Source organism: Nerophis lumbriciformis, linkage group LG33 (assembly GCF_033978685.3).
Source record: "Nerophis lumbriciformis linkage group LG33, RoL_Nlum_v2.1, whole genome shotgun sequence".
Taxonomy (NCBI): Eukaryota; Metazoa; Chordata; class Actinopteri; order Syngnathiformes; family Syngnathidae; genus Nerophis; species Nerophis lumbriciformis.
In genome coordinates, this window is record NC_084580.2 from 26,075,001 (window position 1) to 26,090,845 (window position 15,845).

At 40.7% G+C, this 15,845-nt stretch overlaps 1 protein-coding gene across 1 annotated transcript in view; it reads left to right on the plus strand.

The window, feature by feature from the left end:
• LOC133575613 (potassium voltage-gated channel subfamily B member 2-like) overlaps positions 1–15,049 on the plus strand; it is a 22,071-nt gene extending 7,022 nt beyond the window's left edge. Inside the window, exons 2-3 of the mRNA XM_061928303.2 lie at positions 5,323–5,960; positions 11,785–15,049. Of these exons, the coding sequence (XP_061784287.1) occupies positions 5,391–5,960; positions 11,785–13,599 (2,385 nt within the window). The 5' untranslated portion in view covers positions 5,323–5,390 and the 3' untranslated portion in view covers positions 13,600–15,049. The remainder of the gene's footprint in view (positions 1–5,322; positions 5,961–11,784) is intronic.
• Positions 15,050–15,845: the final 796 nt, after the last annotated feature.

The window sequence follows — 15,845 nt, forward strand, 5'->3', positions numbered from 1 at the left end:
CTGTCGGTTAAACTAGTTTATTTCCAAAAGCATTTTTTTAGCCATTAAACCTCCTTTTAGAATACATTTTACAACTGTAATGATTTACTAGTGTGACAGATACTACAATTCAACAGTTTTCATAGAAAACAAGCTAGCAAAATTCCAAAGTGTATTTTTAGCGATTAAACTTACTTTGAAAATCAATGTCACATCTGTAATGATTTATTAGTGTGACAGATACTACAATTTAACAGTTTTTACTATATTTCTTCAATCAATTCATAGAAAACAATCTCGCAAAATATGAAAATCCCCAAAATGTTTGCCTGTCGGTTAAACTAGTTTATTTCCAAAAGCATTTTTTAGCCATTAAACCTCCTTTTAGAATACATTTTACAACTGAAATGATTTACTAGTGTGACAGATACTACAATTTAACAGTTTTTACTATATTTCTTCAGTCAATTCATAGAAAACAAGTTAGCAAAATATCATAATCCCCAAAATGTTTGCCTGTCGGTTAAACTTCTCTTTTCCAAAAGCATTTTTTAGCCATTAAACCTCCTTTTAAAATCAATTTACCAACTGTAATGATTTATTAGTGTGACAGATACTACAATTAAACTGTTTTTACTATATTTCTTCAATCAATTCATAGAAAACAATCTAGCAAAATATGAAAATCCCCCAAATGTTTGCCTGTCGGTTAAACTAGTTTATTTCCAAAAGCATTTTTTAGCCATTAAACCTCCTTTTAGAATACATTTTACATCTGTAATGATTTACTAGTGTGACAGATACTACAATTCAACAGTTTTCATAGAAAACAAGCTAGCAAAGTTCCGAAGTGTATTTTTAGCGATTAAACTTACTTTGAAAATCAATGTAACATCTGTAATGATTTACTAGTGTGACAGATACTACAATTCAACAGTTTTTACTATATTTATTCAATCAATTCATAGAAAACAATCTAGCAAAATATGAAAATCCCCCAAATGTTTGCCTGTCGGTTAAACTAGTTTATTTCCAAAAGCATTTTTTAGCCATTAAACCTCCTTTTAAAATCAATTTACCAACTGTAATGATTTATTAGTGTGACAGATACTACAATTAAACTGTTTTTACTATATTTATTCAATCAATTCATAGAAAACAAACTAGCAAAATATGAAAATCCCCCAAATGTTTGCCTGTCGGTTAAACTAGTTTATTTCCATAAGCATTTTTTAGCCATTAAACCTCCTTTTAAAATACATTTTACAACTGAAATGATTTACTAGTGTGACAGATACTACAATTTAACAGTTTTTACTATATTTCTTCAGTCAATTCATAGAAAACAAGCTAGCAAAATATCATAATCCCCAAAATGTTTGCTTGTCGGTTAAACTTCTCTTTTCCAAAAGCCTTTTTTTTGCAATTAAACTTACTTTAAAAATCAATGTAACAACTGTAATGATTTATTAGTGTGACAGATACTACAATTCAACAGTTTTTACTATATTTATTCAATCAATTCATAGAAAACAAGATAGCAAAATATCATAATCCCCCAAATGTTTACCTGTCGGTTAAACTAGTTTATTTCCAAAAGCATTTTTTAGCCATTAAACCTCCTTTTAAAATCAATTTACCAACTGTAATGATTTATTAGTGTGACAGATACTACAATTCAACAGTTTTTACTATATTTCTTCAGTCAATTCATAGAAAACAAGCCATCAAAATATTATAATCCCCAAATTGTTGCCTGTCGGTTAAGATAGCTCATTTCCAAAGCATATTTTATGCCATTAAACTTACTTTAATAATCAATTTACCAACTGTAATGATTTATTAGTGTGACAGATACTACAATTTAACAGTTTTTACTATATTTCTTCAATCAATTCATAGAAAACAAGCTAGCAAAAAAGCACAATTCCCAAAATATAAAGCATATTTATACATGCAAGCACAGTATGTAAGTATAATAAGTACAATATGTAAGTACAAAATGTTGGTACAATACTTAAGTCCAATATGTAAGTACAGTATGTTGTTCCACTATGTAAGTACAATATGTAAGTACAATAAGTAAGTACAACGTGTAAGTGCAGTAAGTACAATATGTAAGTACAGTATATTGTTACATTATGTAACGGCAATATGTAAGTACGATAAGTAAGTACAATATGGAAGTACAATGTGTAAGTACAATATGTACGTACAATATGTATCTAAAAAATGTAATTACAATATGTAAGTACACTAAGTACAATATGTAAGTACAATATGTAAGTAAAGTATGTTGTTGCATTATGTAAGTACAAACGGTAACGACAATATGTAATTACAATATGTAACTAAAATGATTAAGTACATTATGTAGGTATAATATATAAGTACAATATGTAAGTACAATACGTAAGTACATTATGTAAGTACAATGTGTAAGTACAATATGTAACTAAATTATGTAAGTACAATAAGTAAGTACTTTATGTAATTACAATAAGTAAGTACTTTATGTAAGTACAATATGTAACTACATTATGTAAGTACAATATGTAAGTACACTATGTAAGTACAATAAGTACAGTATGTTGTTACATTATGTAAGTACAATAGATAACGACAATATGTAACTAAAATAATTAAGTAAATTATGTAAGTATAATATGTAAGTACAATAAGTAAGTACATTATGTAAGTACAATGTGTAACTACTGTAAATTATGTAAGTACAATATGTAAGTACAATAAGTAAGTACAATAAGTAAGTACAATATGGAAGTACAATGTGTAAGTACAATATGTAAGTACAATATGTATCTAAAAAATGTAATTACAATATGTAAGTACACTAAGTACAATATGTAAGTACAATATGTAAGTAAAGTATGTTGTTGCATTATGTAAGTACAAACGGTAACGACAATATGTAATTACAATATGTAACTAAAATGATTAAGTACATTATGTAAGTATAATATATAAGTACAATATGTAAGTACAATAAGTAAGTACATTATGTAAGTACAATGTATAGTACAATATGTAACTAAATTATGTAAGTACAATAAGTAAGTACTTTATGTAATTACAATAAGTAAGTACTTTATGTAAGTACAATATGTAACTACATTATGTAAGTACAATATGTAAGTACACTATGTAAGTACAATAAGTACAGCATGTTGTTACATTATGTAAGTACAATAGATAACGACAATATGTAACTAAAATAATTAAGTAAATTATGTAAGTATAATATGTAAGTACAATAAGTAAGTACATTATGTAAGTACAATGTGTAAGTACAATATGTAACTACTGTAAATTATGTAAGTACAATATGTAAGTACAATAAGTAAGTACAATATGTAAGTACAATAAGTAAGTACATTATGTAAGTACAATAAGTAAGTACAATATGTAAGTACAATAAGTAAGTACATTATGTAAGTACAATAAGTAAGTACAATATGTAAGTACAATAAGTAAGTACATTATGTAAGTACAATGTATAAGTACAATATGTAACTACTGTAAATTATGTAAGTATAATATGTAAGTACAATAAGTAAGTACAATAAGTAAGTACAATATGTAAGTACAATAAGTAAGTACATTATGTAAGTACAATGTGTAAGTACAACATGTAACTACTGTAAATTATGTAAGTACAATATGTAAGTACAATAAGTAAGTACATTATGTAAGTACAATAAGTAAGTACATTATGTAAGTACAATGTGTAAGTACAATATGTAACTACTGTAAATTATGTAAGTACAATAAGTAAGTACATTATGTAACTAAAATAAGTAAGTACATTATGTAAGTCCAATATGTAACTAAAATAATTAAGTACATTGTGTAAGTATAATATGTAAGTACAATAAGTAAGTACATTATGTAAGTACAATAAGTAAGTACATTATGTAAGTACAATGTGTAAGTACAATATGTAACTACTGTAAATTATGTAAGTATAATATTTAAGTACAATAAGTAAGTACATTATGTAAGTACAATAAGTAAGTACATTATGTAAGTACAATATGTAACTACTGTAAATTATGTAAGTATAATATGTAAGTACAATAAGTAAGTACATTATGTACGTACAATATATAAGTACAATAAGTAAGTACAATATGTAAGTACAATAAGTAAGTACAATATGTAAGTACAATGTGTAAGTACAATATGTAACTACTGTAATTTATGTAAGTATAATATTTAAGTACAATAAGTAAGTACTTTATGTAAGTACAATGTGTAAGTACATTATGTAAGTACATTATGTAAGTACAATGTGTAAGTACAATATGTAACTACTGTAAATTATGTAAGTATAATATGTAAGTACAATTAGTAAGTACATTATGTAAGTACAATAAAGAAGTACATTATGTAAGTACAATGTGTAAGTACAATATGTAACTACTGTAAATTATGTAAGTATAATATGTAAGTACAATAAGTAAGTAAATTATTTAAGTACAATATATAAGTACAATAAGTAAGTACAATATGTAAGTACAATAAGTAAGTACATTATGTAAGTACAATGTGTAAGTACAATATGTAACTACTGTAAATTATGTAAGTACAATAAGTAAGTAAATTATTTAAGTACAATATATAAGTACAATAAGTAAGTACAATATGTAAGTACAATAAGTAAGTACATTATGTAAGTACAATGTGTAAGTACAATATGTAACTACTGTAAATTATGTAAGTATAATATGTAAGTACAATAAGTAAGTACATTATGTACGTACAATAAGGAAGTACATTGTGTAAGTACAATATGTAACTACTGTAAATTATGTAAGTATAATATGTAAGTACAATAAGTAAGTAAATTATTTAAGTACAATATATAAGTACAATAAGTAAGTACAATATGTAAGTACAATAAGTAAGTACATTATGTAAGTACAATGTGTAAGTACAATATGTAAGTAAATTATTTAAGTACATTATATAAGTACAATAAGTAAGTACAATATGTAAGTACAATAAGTAAGTACATTATGTAAGTACAATGTGTAAGTACAATATGTAACTACTGTAAATTATGTAAGTACAATAAGTAAGTACATTATGCAACTAAAATAAGTAAGTACATTATGTAAGTCCAATATGTAACTAAAATAATTAAGTACATTGTGTAAGTATAATATGTAAGTACAATAAGTAAGTACATTATGTAACTAAAATAAGAAAGTACAATATGTAAGTAAAATAAGTAAGTACATTATGTAAGTACATTATAATCTACATAGTAAGTAGACTACTTATGTATGTAAGTCCAATAATCCTCCACAATGTGTCTGGTAGCCATGGAGACGAGCAGAAGTTCCCCCTGAGTCCAGCAGCCAGCGCCGTCGCCATAGAGACCAGCGGCCATGACGGACCGAGCGCCGTTCAGCAGCCGACCAGCGGGGGCGCCCATCCTGCCCCCCGAGCCCATCGACATCATCCGCGCCAAGGCTCGCTCCCGCAGGGTCCGCCTCAACGTGGGCGGACTGACGCACGAAGTCCTGTGGCGGACGCTGGACCGCCTGCCCCGGACGCGCCTGGGCCAGCTGCGGGACTGCAACACGCACGAGTCCCTGCTGGAGGTGTGCGACGACTACAATCTGCCAGACAACGACTACTTCTTCGACCGCCACCCCGTGGCCTTCTCCTCCATCCTCAACTTCTACCGCACGGGCAAGCTGCACATGATGGAGGAGATGTGCGCCTTGTCCTTCGGCCAGGAGCTGGACTACTGGGGCATCGACGAGATCTACCTGGAGTCCTGCTGCCAGGCCCGCTACCACCAGAAGAAGGAGCAGATGAACGAGGAACTGCGTCGCGAGGCCGAGACTCTCCGGGAGAAGGACGTGGTGGAGGAGGAGCTCGGATGTTGTCCAGACCAGAGGCAGAAACTCTGGGACCTGCTGGAGAAGCCCAGCTCCTCCGTGGCCGCCAAGGTAACCTGACCGTGCTCATGTAGGTTCCGGCCCGGCTAGCCGTCAAGGTAACCTGACCGTGCTCATGGAGGTTCCTGCCCGGCTAGCCGCCAAGGTAACCTGACCAAGTTCATGTAGGCTCCTGCCCGGCTAGCCGCCAAGGTAACCTGACCGTGCTCATGTAGGTTCCGGTTCCGGCTAGCTGCCAAGGTAACTTGACCGTGCTCATGTAGGTTCCGACCCGGCTAGCCACCATGGTAACCTGACCATGCTCATGGAGGTTCCTTCCCGGCTAGCCGTCAAAGTAACCTGACCGTGCTCATGTAGATTCTGGCCCGCGAGCCGCCAAGGTAACCGGACCGTGCTAATGTAGATTCCTGCCCGACTAGCCGTCAAGGTAACCTGACAGAGCTCATGTAGGTTCCGGACCGGCTAGCCACCAAGCTAACCTGACCAAGCTCATGGAGGTTCCTGCCCAGCTAGCCGCCAAGGTAGCCTGACCGAGCTCATGTAGGTTCCAATTCCGGCTAGCCGCCAAGGTAACCTGACCGAATTCATGTAGGTTCTTGCCCGGCTAGCCGCCAAGGTAACCTGACTGTGCTCTTGTAGGTTCCTTCACGGCTAGCCGCCAAGGTAACCTGACCGTGCTCATGTAGGTTCCAGCTCGGCTAGCCGTCAAAGTAACCTGACCGTGCTCATGTAGATTCTGGCCCGGCTAGCCGCCAAGGTAACCTGACCGTGCTAATGTAAGTTCCTGCCCGGCTAGCCGCCAAGGTAACCTGACCGTGCTCATGGAGGTTCCTGCCCGGCTAGCCGCTAAGGTAACCTGACCGTGCTCATGTAGGTTCCGGCCCGGCTAGCCGCTAAGGTAACCTAACCAAATTCATGTAGGTTCCGGCCCGGCTAGCCACTAATGTAACCTGACCGAATTCATGTAGGTTCCGGTTCCTGCTAGCCGCCAAGGTAACCTGACCATGCTAATGTAAGTTCCTGCCCAGCTAGCCGTCAAGGTAACCTGACCTTGCTCATGTAGATTCTGGCCCAGCTAGCCGTCAAGGTAACCTGACCAAGCTCATGGAGGTTCCGGTTCCAACTAGCCGCCAAGGCAACCTGACCGTGCTCATGTAGATTCTGGCCCGGCTAGCCGCCAAGGTAACCTGACCGTGCTCATGTAGGTTCCTACCCGGCTAGCCGTCAAGGTAACCTGACCGTGCTCAAGTAGGTTCCGGCCCGGCTAGCCACCATGGTAACCTGACCAAGCTCATGGAGGTTCCTGCCCGGCTAGCCGCCAAGGTAACCTGACCGTGCTCAAGTAGGTTCCGGCCCGGCTAGCCGCCAAGGTAACCTGACCAAGCTCATGGAGGTTCCTTCCCAGCTAGCCGTCAAGGTAACCTGACCGTGCTCATGTAGATTTTGGCCCGGCTAACCGCCAAGGTAACCTGACCATGCTCATGTAGGAACCTACCGAGCTCATGTAGGTTCCGGCCCGGCTAGCCGCCAAGGTAACCTGACCGAATTCATCTAGGTTCCTGCCCAGCTAGCCGTCAAGGTAACCTGACCAAGCTCATGTAGGTTCCGGTTTCCGGCTAGCCGCCAAGGTAACCTGACCAAGCTCATGTAGGTTCCTGCCCGGCTAGCCGCTAAGGTAACCTGACCGTGGTCATGTAGGAACCTACCGAGCTCATGTAGGTTCCGGCCCGGCTAGCCGCCAATGTAACCTGACCAAATTCATGTAGGTTCCTGCCCAGCTAGCCGTCAAGGTAATCTGACCAAGCTCATGTAGGTTCTGGTCCGGCTAGCTGCTAAGGTAACCTGACCGTGCTCATGTAGTTTCCTGCCCGGCTAGCTGTCAAGGTAATCTGACCAAGCTCATGTAGGTTCTGGTCCGGCTAGCTGCTAAGGTAACCGGACCATGCTCATGTAGGTTCCTGCCCGGCTTGTCTATCATTTATCCATTTCATAGTCCATCCATCCATCAGATATTAGGAGCATAAAACTGAAACAGTTTCACCATGTTTGGTCCTGACTCTGAGCACCAGCAGGAGACCATGTGCACTCCCTGAGGTCCTTAGACCTGGACATGGTTCTAACATGTCAGCAGGAGACCATGTGCACTCCCTGAGGTTCTCAGACCTGGAGGTGGTTCTAACATGTCAGCAGGAGACCATGTGCACTCCCTGAGGTTCTCAGACCTGGAGATGGTTCTAACATGTCATCAGGAGACCATGTGCACTCCCTGAGGTTCTCAGACCTGGAGGTGGTTCTAACATGTCAGCAGGAGACCATGTGCACTCCCTGAGGTCCTCAGACCTGGAGATGGTTCTAACATGTCAGCAGGAGACCATGTGCACTCCCTGAGGTTCTCTGGTTTGGTTTAGAGTCCATGACCATGACAGTAGTCTAAGCTGCTGGAGACCAAGGCATGGACCAGTCCTTCTAAGTCACATTTAGAATTTAGTCCTCAGGTTATAGAAATGTTTTTCAGGAGGTAAAAACTTGCTGAGGTTCTGGACTTCATGTGACTTTAAAGTCCAAGTCTGAGACTTCATGTGACTTTCCATCCATCATCCATTCATGTATCCATCATCCTTCTACTATCATCCAATGTTCCAATACCACAGTTTATTTCCGATACTTTGTCTCCTCTCTTGCTTCAGTAGGACGGGATTTGTCAAGCACACCATCAGCAGCTCCTCCATAGGTTGTGCGGTACAGACGAGCAGGGTATTTGTGGCCCGTCTGCTACTATGTCTTGATTCTTCTTGTCGGCTGGAAGCAGGACTGAGTGAGGTCTAAAGAAAGCAACACTAATCCTATTACGACCATGTCCTCGCCACACTTGCTTATGCCGCCTGGCTCCTCCCACTTCTAACAAAACTCACCTATTTTAAACACTCTGAGTGGGACCCTTTTGGTGAGTGTGAATATATATATATATATATATATATATATATATATATATATATACATACATACAAAACCAATATTGCGTAAAAGGTAAATAAAAAGAGACTACAACAAATCCTTTTTCAACTTATATTCAATTGAAACGACTGCAAAGACAAGATATTTCATGTTCACACTGACAAACTTAACCAGCGAAGCGCTTCCGGGTGTTGTTGATAAATGGCCGTGGCTTTTGCATAGTAGAGTTTTAACTTGCACTTACAGGTGTACCGTCTGAACAACTTTAAAAAAAAACAGTGGTTTTCTGAAGTGTTCCTGCGCCCATGTGGTGATATCCTTTACACACCGATGTGGCTTTTTGGCGCCTGAGGGATCCAAGATGTGTAAAAATATCGTGGCTTACGTGCAGTGATTTCTCCAGATTCCCCTGAACCTTTTGATGATATTACGGAGCGTAGATGGTGAAATCCCTAAATTCCTTGTTTGAGAAATGTTGTTCTTAAACCGTTCAACAATTTGCTCGGGCATTTGTTGACAAAGTGGTGACCCTCGCCCCCGTCCTTGTTTGAGCATTTCATGGAAGCTGCTTTTATACAGTTTATACATAGTCTAGTACCTGCACTCTTTTACTATGAAGCCGCGTGGCTTGGCATTGTCTTGCTGAAATAAGCAGGGGCGTCCATGGTAACGTTGCTTGGATGGCAACATATGTTGCTGTATGTACCTTTCAGCATTAATGGTGCCTTCACAGATGTGTAAGTTACCCATGTCTTGGTCACTAATACACCCCCATACCATCACACATGCTGCCTTTTACACTTTCACCCTAGAACAATCCGGATGGTTCTTTTCCTCTTTTGGTCACGACGTCCACAGTTTCCAAAAAACAATTTGAAATGTGGACTCGTCAGACCACAGAACACTTTTCCACTTTGTATCAGTCCATCTTAGATGAGCTCGGGCCCAGCGAAGCCGACGGCGTTTCCGGGTGTTGTTGATAAACGTTTTTTTCGCCTCGCATAGGAGAGTTTTAACTTGCACTTACAGATGTAGCGACCAACCGTCGTTACTGACAGTGGGTTTCTGAAGTGTTTCCTGAGCCCATGTGGTGATATCCTTTACACACTGATGTGGCTTGTCGATGCTCACTTTTTGTTTCATCCGACCACAGAACTTTCCTCCAGAAGGTCTTATCTTTGTCCATGTGACCAGCAGCAAACTTTAGAGCAGCCTTAAGGTGTGGCTTCTGGAGCAAGGGGCTTCCTTCTTGCATGGTAGTCTCTCGGACTGTGGACACTGACACCTGTGTTCCTTACTTACTTACTTACTTACTTAGTCCTCTTGCACTTCAGGGCGCGTAGAGCCGACCATAGCAACCAGGTCTCTCCATCTGGTCTGGTGTTGAGCTTGTGCCATAGTCACATTGCAGGCCTTAAGGTCCTGGGCTAACACATCCAGCCAGCGAGTGCTGGGGGGCGCCTCTAGGGCGTCTCCAGCCAGCTCGCTGCGGGTTGAAGTCCAGGGTTTTGCGCGTGGGGTGTTCCCCCGGCAGGCGGATGACATGGCCATACCAGCTGCGAGGCGAGAGGCTGGGAGCTGTTGGCTTGGCTCTCTTAGGGTCTTGTTGGTGACATGCTGGCTCCACGTGATGCCTTCTATCCTCCTGAGGGCTCTGGAATCAAAGCCATCCAGCCTGGCCGCCAGGATGTTATTCAGCGGCCATGTTTCCGAGCCGTACGGAAGGACAGAGATGACAGAGGAATTGTAGACCCTCAACTTGGTGTCCCGAGATATGTGCCGGTGTCGCCACAACGGTCTCCACAAGGACTGCATGACGGAGGCTGGTCCACCTCTCGTTTGAGGTCGCCGGTGTCGGTGACTGTCGAGTCGAGGTATCTGACGGTAGGGACAAAGTGGACAGGGGTATCCTCAAATAAGAAGGGTGGTGGGTCTGGTCCATCGCCGATATGCATGAGTTCGGTTTTGGACCAGCTGATTTTCAGGCCGAGCTGTTTGGTCTCCTCATCAAACACACCGAGGGCCTCCCTGAGCTGGTCAGCGGTCTCACTGAACAGGGTGGTGTCGTCGGCGTATTCGAGGTCCTTTAGGGTGTAGTTTCCAAGTGACACCCCGGGGACTCGCACACAGACTCCCCATCAACAGCGGGGTCAGGCAAGGCTGTGTTGCCGCACCAGAACTATTTAACTGTGCCATCGACCACCTGATGTCCAGAGTCTGTGTGCGAGTCCCCAAGGTGTCACTTGGAAACTACACCCTAAAGGACCTCGAATACGCCGATGACACCACCCTGTTCAGTGAGACCGCTGACCAGCTCAGGGAGGCCCTCGGTGTGTTTGATGAGGAGACCAAACAGCTCGGCCTGAAAATCAGCTGGTCCGAAATCGAACTCATGCATATCGGCGATGGACCAGCTGATTTTCAGGCCGAGCCGTTTGGTCTCCTCATCGAACACACCGAGGGCCTCTGCTGTGTTCCAGCAGCTGCCAATTCATCGCAGACCTGCTTTTTGGTGGTTCTCTTGATGATCCTGACCAATTTTCTCTCAGCAGCAGGTGATAGCGTGCGTTTTCTTTCTGATCGTGGCAGTGACAAAACTGTGCCATGCACTTTATACTTAGAAACAATTGGTCTTGGGACCTTAAGCTGCTTTGAAATGGCTCCAAGTGACTTTCCTGACTTGTTCAAGTCAATGATTCGGGGTTTTTTTCCAGATCTGTGCTGAGTCCCTTTGACTTTCCCATTGTGGCTTTGGTAAGCGAGTCTAATGACTGCATGACATGAGCCATTTTTAAACGGGCTCAGAGAAGTCAACAATCATAATCACTCACATGGAGTAAAGAGACTATAAAATAATGTTACATATGTTGCAGTTGACCTTGAAAAAGTATGTGTTATGACTGATGACCTTGTCTTGCAGATCCTGGCCATGATCTCCATCCTGTTCATCATCATCTCCACCATTTCGCTGTCGCTCAACACTCTGCCAGAGCTGCAGGTGGTGGACGAGTTCGGCCAGTTCAACGACAACCCCAACCTGGCCCACGTGGAGGCGGTGTGCATCGCCTGGTTCACCATGGAGTACTTGCTACGGCTGCTGTCCGCGCCCAACAAGTGGAATTTCATCAAGGCGCCGCTGAACATCATCGACCTGCTGGCTATCCTGCCTTACTACGTGACTCTCTGCCTAACGGAGTCCAACAAGAACGTCATGCAGTTCCAGAATGTGCGGCGGGTGGTGCAGATATTCCGGATCATGCGGATCCTCAGGATACTGAAGCTGGCCCGGCACTCCACCGGACTCCAGTCTCTGGGCTTCACGTTACGGAGGAGCTACAATGAACTGGGTCTGTTGATCCTCTTCTTGGCCATGGGCATCATGATCTTCTCTAGCTTGGTGTTCTTTGCCGAGAAAGATGAGGATTCCACCAAATTCACCAGCATCCCCGCCTCCTTCTGGTGGGCGACCATCACCATGACTACAGTCGGCTACGGAGACATTTACCCGCAAACCCTCCTGGGGAAGATTGTCGGGGGGCTCTGCTGCATAGCCGGTGTGCTGGTCATCGCCCTCCCCATCCCGATCATCGTCAACAACTTCTCCGAGTTCTACCGCGAGCAGAAGAGGCAGGAGAAGGCCATCAAGAGGAGGGAGGCTCTTGAACGTGCCAAACGGAGTGGAAGTATCGTTTCCATTAATCCCAAAGAGGCTTTCGCACGAAACATGGAGCTGACAGATGTGCTGGTGGAGAAGAAGGAGGACAGTAAGTGTCCCGTGGACAACCACCTGTCACCAAGCCGCTGGAGCTACCACAAACGTTACTCCAACGCAGGGGCAGGCAGTCCCGATCAGCCCAGACACTTCCAGGAAGTGGCTCAGGTGGGCTCCCGTGAAAGCATCAAGACGTTGCCGAACAAAAGCAGCCCTCAGCAACCTAACGTCCAAGTTCCGGACGACCAGACGGAAAGTCAGGACAAACTCCTGGAGGAGGTGGAGATGAGCGTGTTGAACCAAGAAACTTCAAATGAAGGTGCAAGGACAGTCACCGGCACGGCTGAGCGTGGAGAGAGCGGCAGAGAAAGTTCTCTGGTTCCTGGTGTTGGCAGTAGTGCAAGACAACTGCGCGCACCCCCTCCCTTGGATCTGAGTCAGATCAGTGCCAAGAGCGCTGACAGTGTCCAGACACTAACACCCCTACAAGAGAATCCCTACAACTTCAAGGGGAGCATCAGCAGCTCCTCTGCAGATTCTTGCAGCATGCAGAAGCCAAGAGCCCACAAAGTGGACCTGATTGGCGGACGGGAGGATGTGCTTATGACAGCCACGACACCTGTGGCCACCCCCGCCTCCGCCGGCTCAGCCAGGCTTGCCCAGGTCCTGGCGGACGACACGGCATCCAGCAGATTTTCTCTCAGCTCGGAAGTTAACCCTCCGCTACAGGCTCTCGTACAATCTGCGTCCCCGATGGGCCAATTAGTTCGTCCGAGCAACTCTGCGGGGGAAGGTGAGAGATTAGAAGGTGAAGGGCAGCTCACGGGTTTAAGCCGCCGGGGGAGGAATCACGTGGAGCGCTCAGGCAGCAGCACTAGTCCTCTGCCTAAAGGCGGCGCGCTTAACTGCTCACAGGGACTGCTGACTGCGGAGGGGGCGGCGAGGGAGGCGGCACCTAGGGAAAGACAAGAAAACCATGTTCTAGACGGAAGTCTGACACCACCCAATGAAACCAGCATGTGAGGCCAAATCCTTCACAAGAGTGGACCTGGAGGGACTGATGCCAAATCCTTTGGGGACCCTCAAGCTTCCTTCCCGTCCGGACCATGGCCTCATCTCAGGGAGTCACGTGGTCCGACAGTACTGCCCTGTACTTAGTCGGGGTGTAACGCTACACGTGTTTGGAATCCCATCTTTCAGAACGTCGGCTTTGATACGGAACTTGTGTTTACGGCAGGGGTGTCCAACTGGTTCTCAGTCAAGTCCACGTCGGGCCGCTTGTAACAGCAGATACTCTATGAATTTGATTATTATAAATATTTTTTATGTACACTGTAAAAGACAAGTCTGTAGATTGTACCGTAAAAAAAAACGGAAACTCACTCACCAGAATTTTACTGTCAAATTTACGATGGTTTTTACTGTAAATGGAAAACAGTACCACAGTTTTATTTTAATTCGGGCAACTGAACTGACAGTTTTTTCTACTGTAAAAAATGTGATATTGTGCTTTAATTTACAGTAATAAACCGTAAAAAAAACAACCGTTGATTTTACGGTAAAAAAAACGGTTCGGTTACCAGAATTTTACTGTGAAATTTATGATTGTTTTTACAACATATTACTGTAAATGGAAAACAGTTTCATTGTTTTATTTAAATTCTGGCAACTGAACTGAGTTTTTGGACTGTTTTGTACTGTAAAAAATGTGATACAGTAATAAACCGTAAAAGAAAAATGGTAAAACTGTCAATTTATTCACCAGAATTTTACTGTACGATATAAAGTATTTTGGGAGGTTTTCCACTGCGGTAAATGGAAAAACAGTGGCCACTAAACTGCACCTTTTTTAACTGTAAAAAAAAAAAAGTTTTAGCAGTTTTCAATTTACAGTAAAAACCTTAGATTTTACAGTAAAAAAAACAGCAACTCATTGACTATGCTGTAAAAAAAACACTAAATTGAACGTAAAATCTTTAGTCATTTGATAGATAACTTGCTTTGAAGTCAAGCACATCTTTAAGTATTGAATTTATATTGTGACAAAATTTATTTTACGGTAAAAAAAAACAAAAACTGTTCATTTACCAGAATTTTACTGTGAAATGTATGATTGTTTTTATAACATATTACTGTAAATGGAAAACCGTATCATTGTTTTATTTAAATTCTGGCAACTGAACTGAGTTTTTGGACTGTTTTGTACTGTAAAAAATGTGATAGTGTTTTCATTTACAGTAAGAAACCGTAAAGAAAAATGGTAAAAACTGTCAATTTATTCACCAGAATTTTTCTGTACAATATAAAGTGTTTTGGGGGGTTTTCCACTACGGTAAATGGAAAAACAGTACTACTGTTATTTTTTTAAATTGTGGCCACTAAACTAAAGTTTTAGCAGTTTTCCATTTACAGTAAAAACCTTAGATTTTACAGTAAAAAAAACAACAACTCATTGACTATGCTGTGAAGAAAACACTAAATTGAACGTAAAATCTTTAGTCATTTGATAGATAACTTGCTTTGAAGTCAAGCACATCTTTAAGTATTGAATTTATATTGTGACAAAATTGATTTTACGGTAAAAAACGGTTCAATTACCAGAATTTTACTGTGAAATTTATGATTGTTTTTACAACATATTACTGTAAATGGAAAACAGTTTCATTGTTTTATTTACATTCTGGCAACTGAACTGAGTTTTTGGACTGTTTTGTACTGTAAAAAAATGTGATAGTGTTTTTATTTACAGTAATAAACCCTAAAGAAAAATGGTAAAAACTGTCAATTTATTCACCAGAATTTTACTGTACGATATAAAGTATTTTGGGGGGTTTTCCACTGCGGTAAATGGAAAAACAGTGGCCACTAAACTGCACCTTTTTTAACTGTAAAAAAAAAAAAAAAAAAAGTTTTAGCAGTTTTCAATTTACAGTAAAAACCTTAGATTTTACAGTAAAAAAAAACAGCAACTCATTGACTATGCTGTAAAAAAAAACACAAAATTGAACATAAAATATTTAGTCATTTGATAGATAACTTGCTTTGAAGTCAAGCAGATCTTGAAGTATTGAATTTATATTGTGACAAAATTTATTTTACGGTAAAAAAAAAACCCAAAACTGTTCATTTACCAGAATTTTACTGTGAAATGTATGATTGTTTTTACAACATATTACTGTAAATGGAAAACAGTACCACTGTTTTATTTCAATTCTGGCAACTGAACTGAGTTTTTGGACTGTTTTTGTACTGTACAAAAATGTGATAGT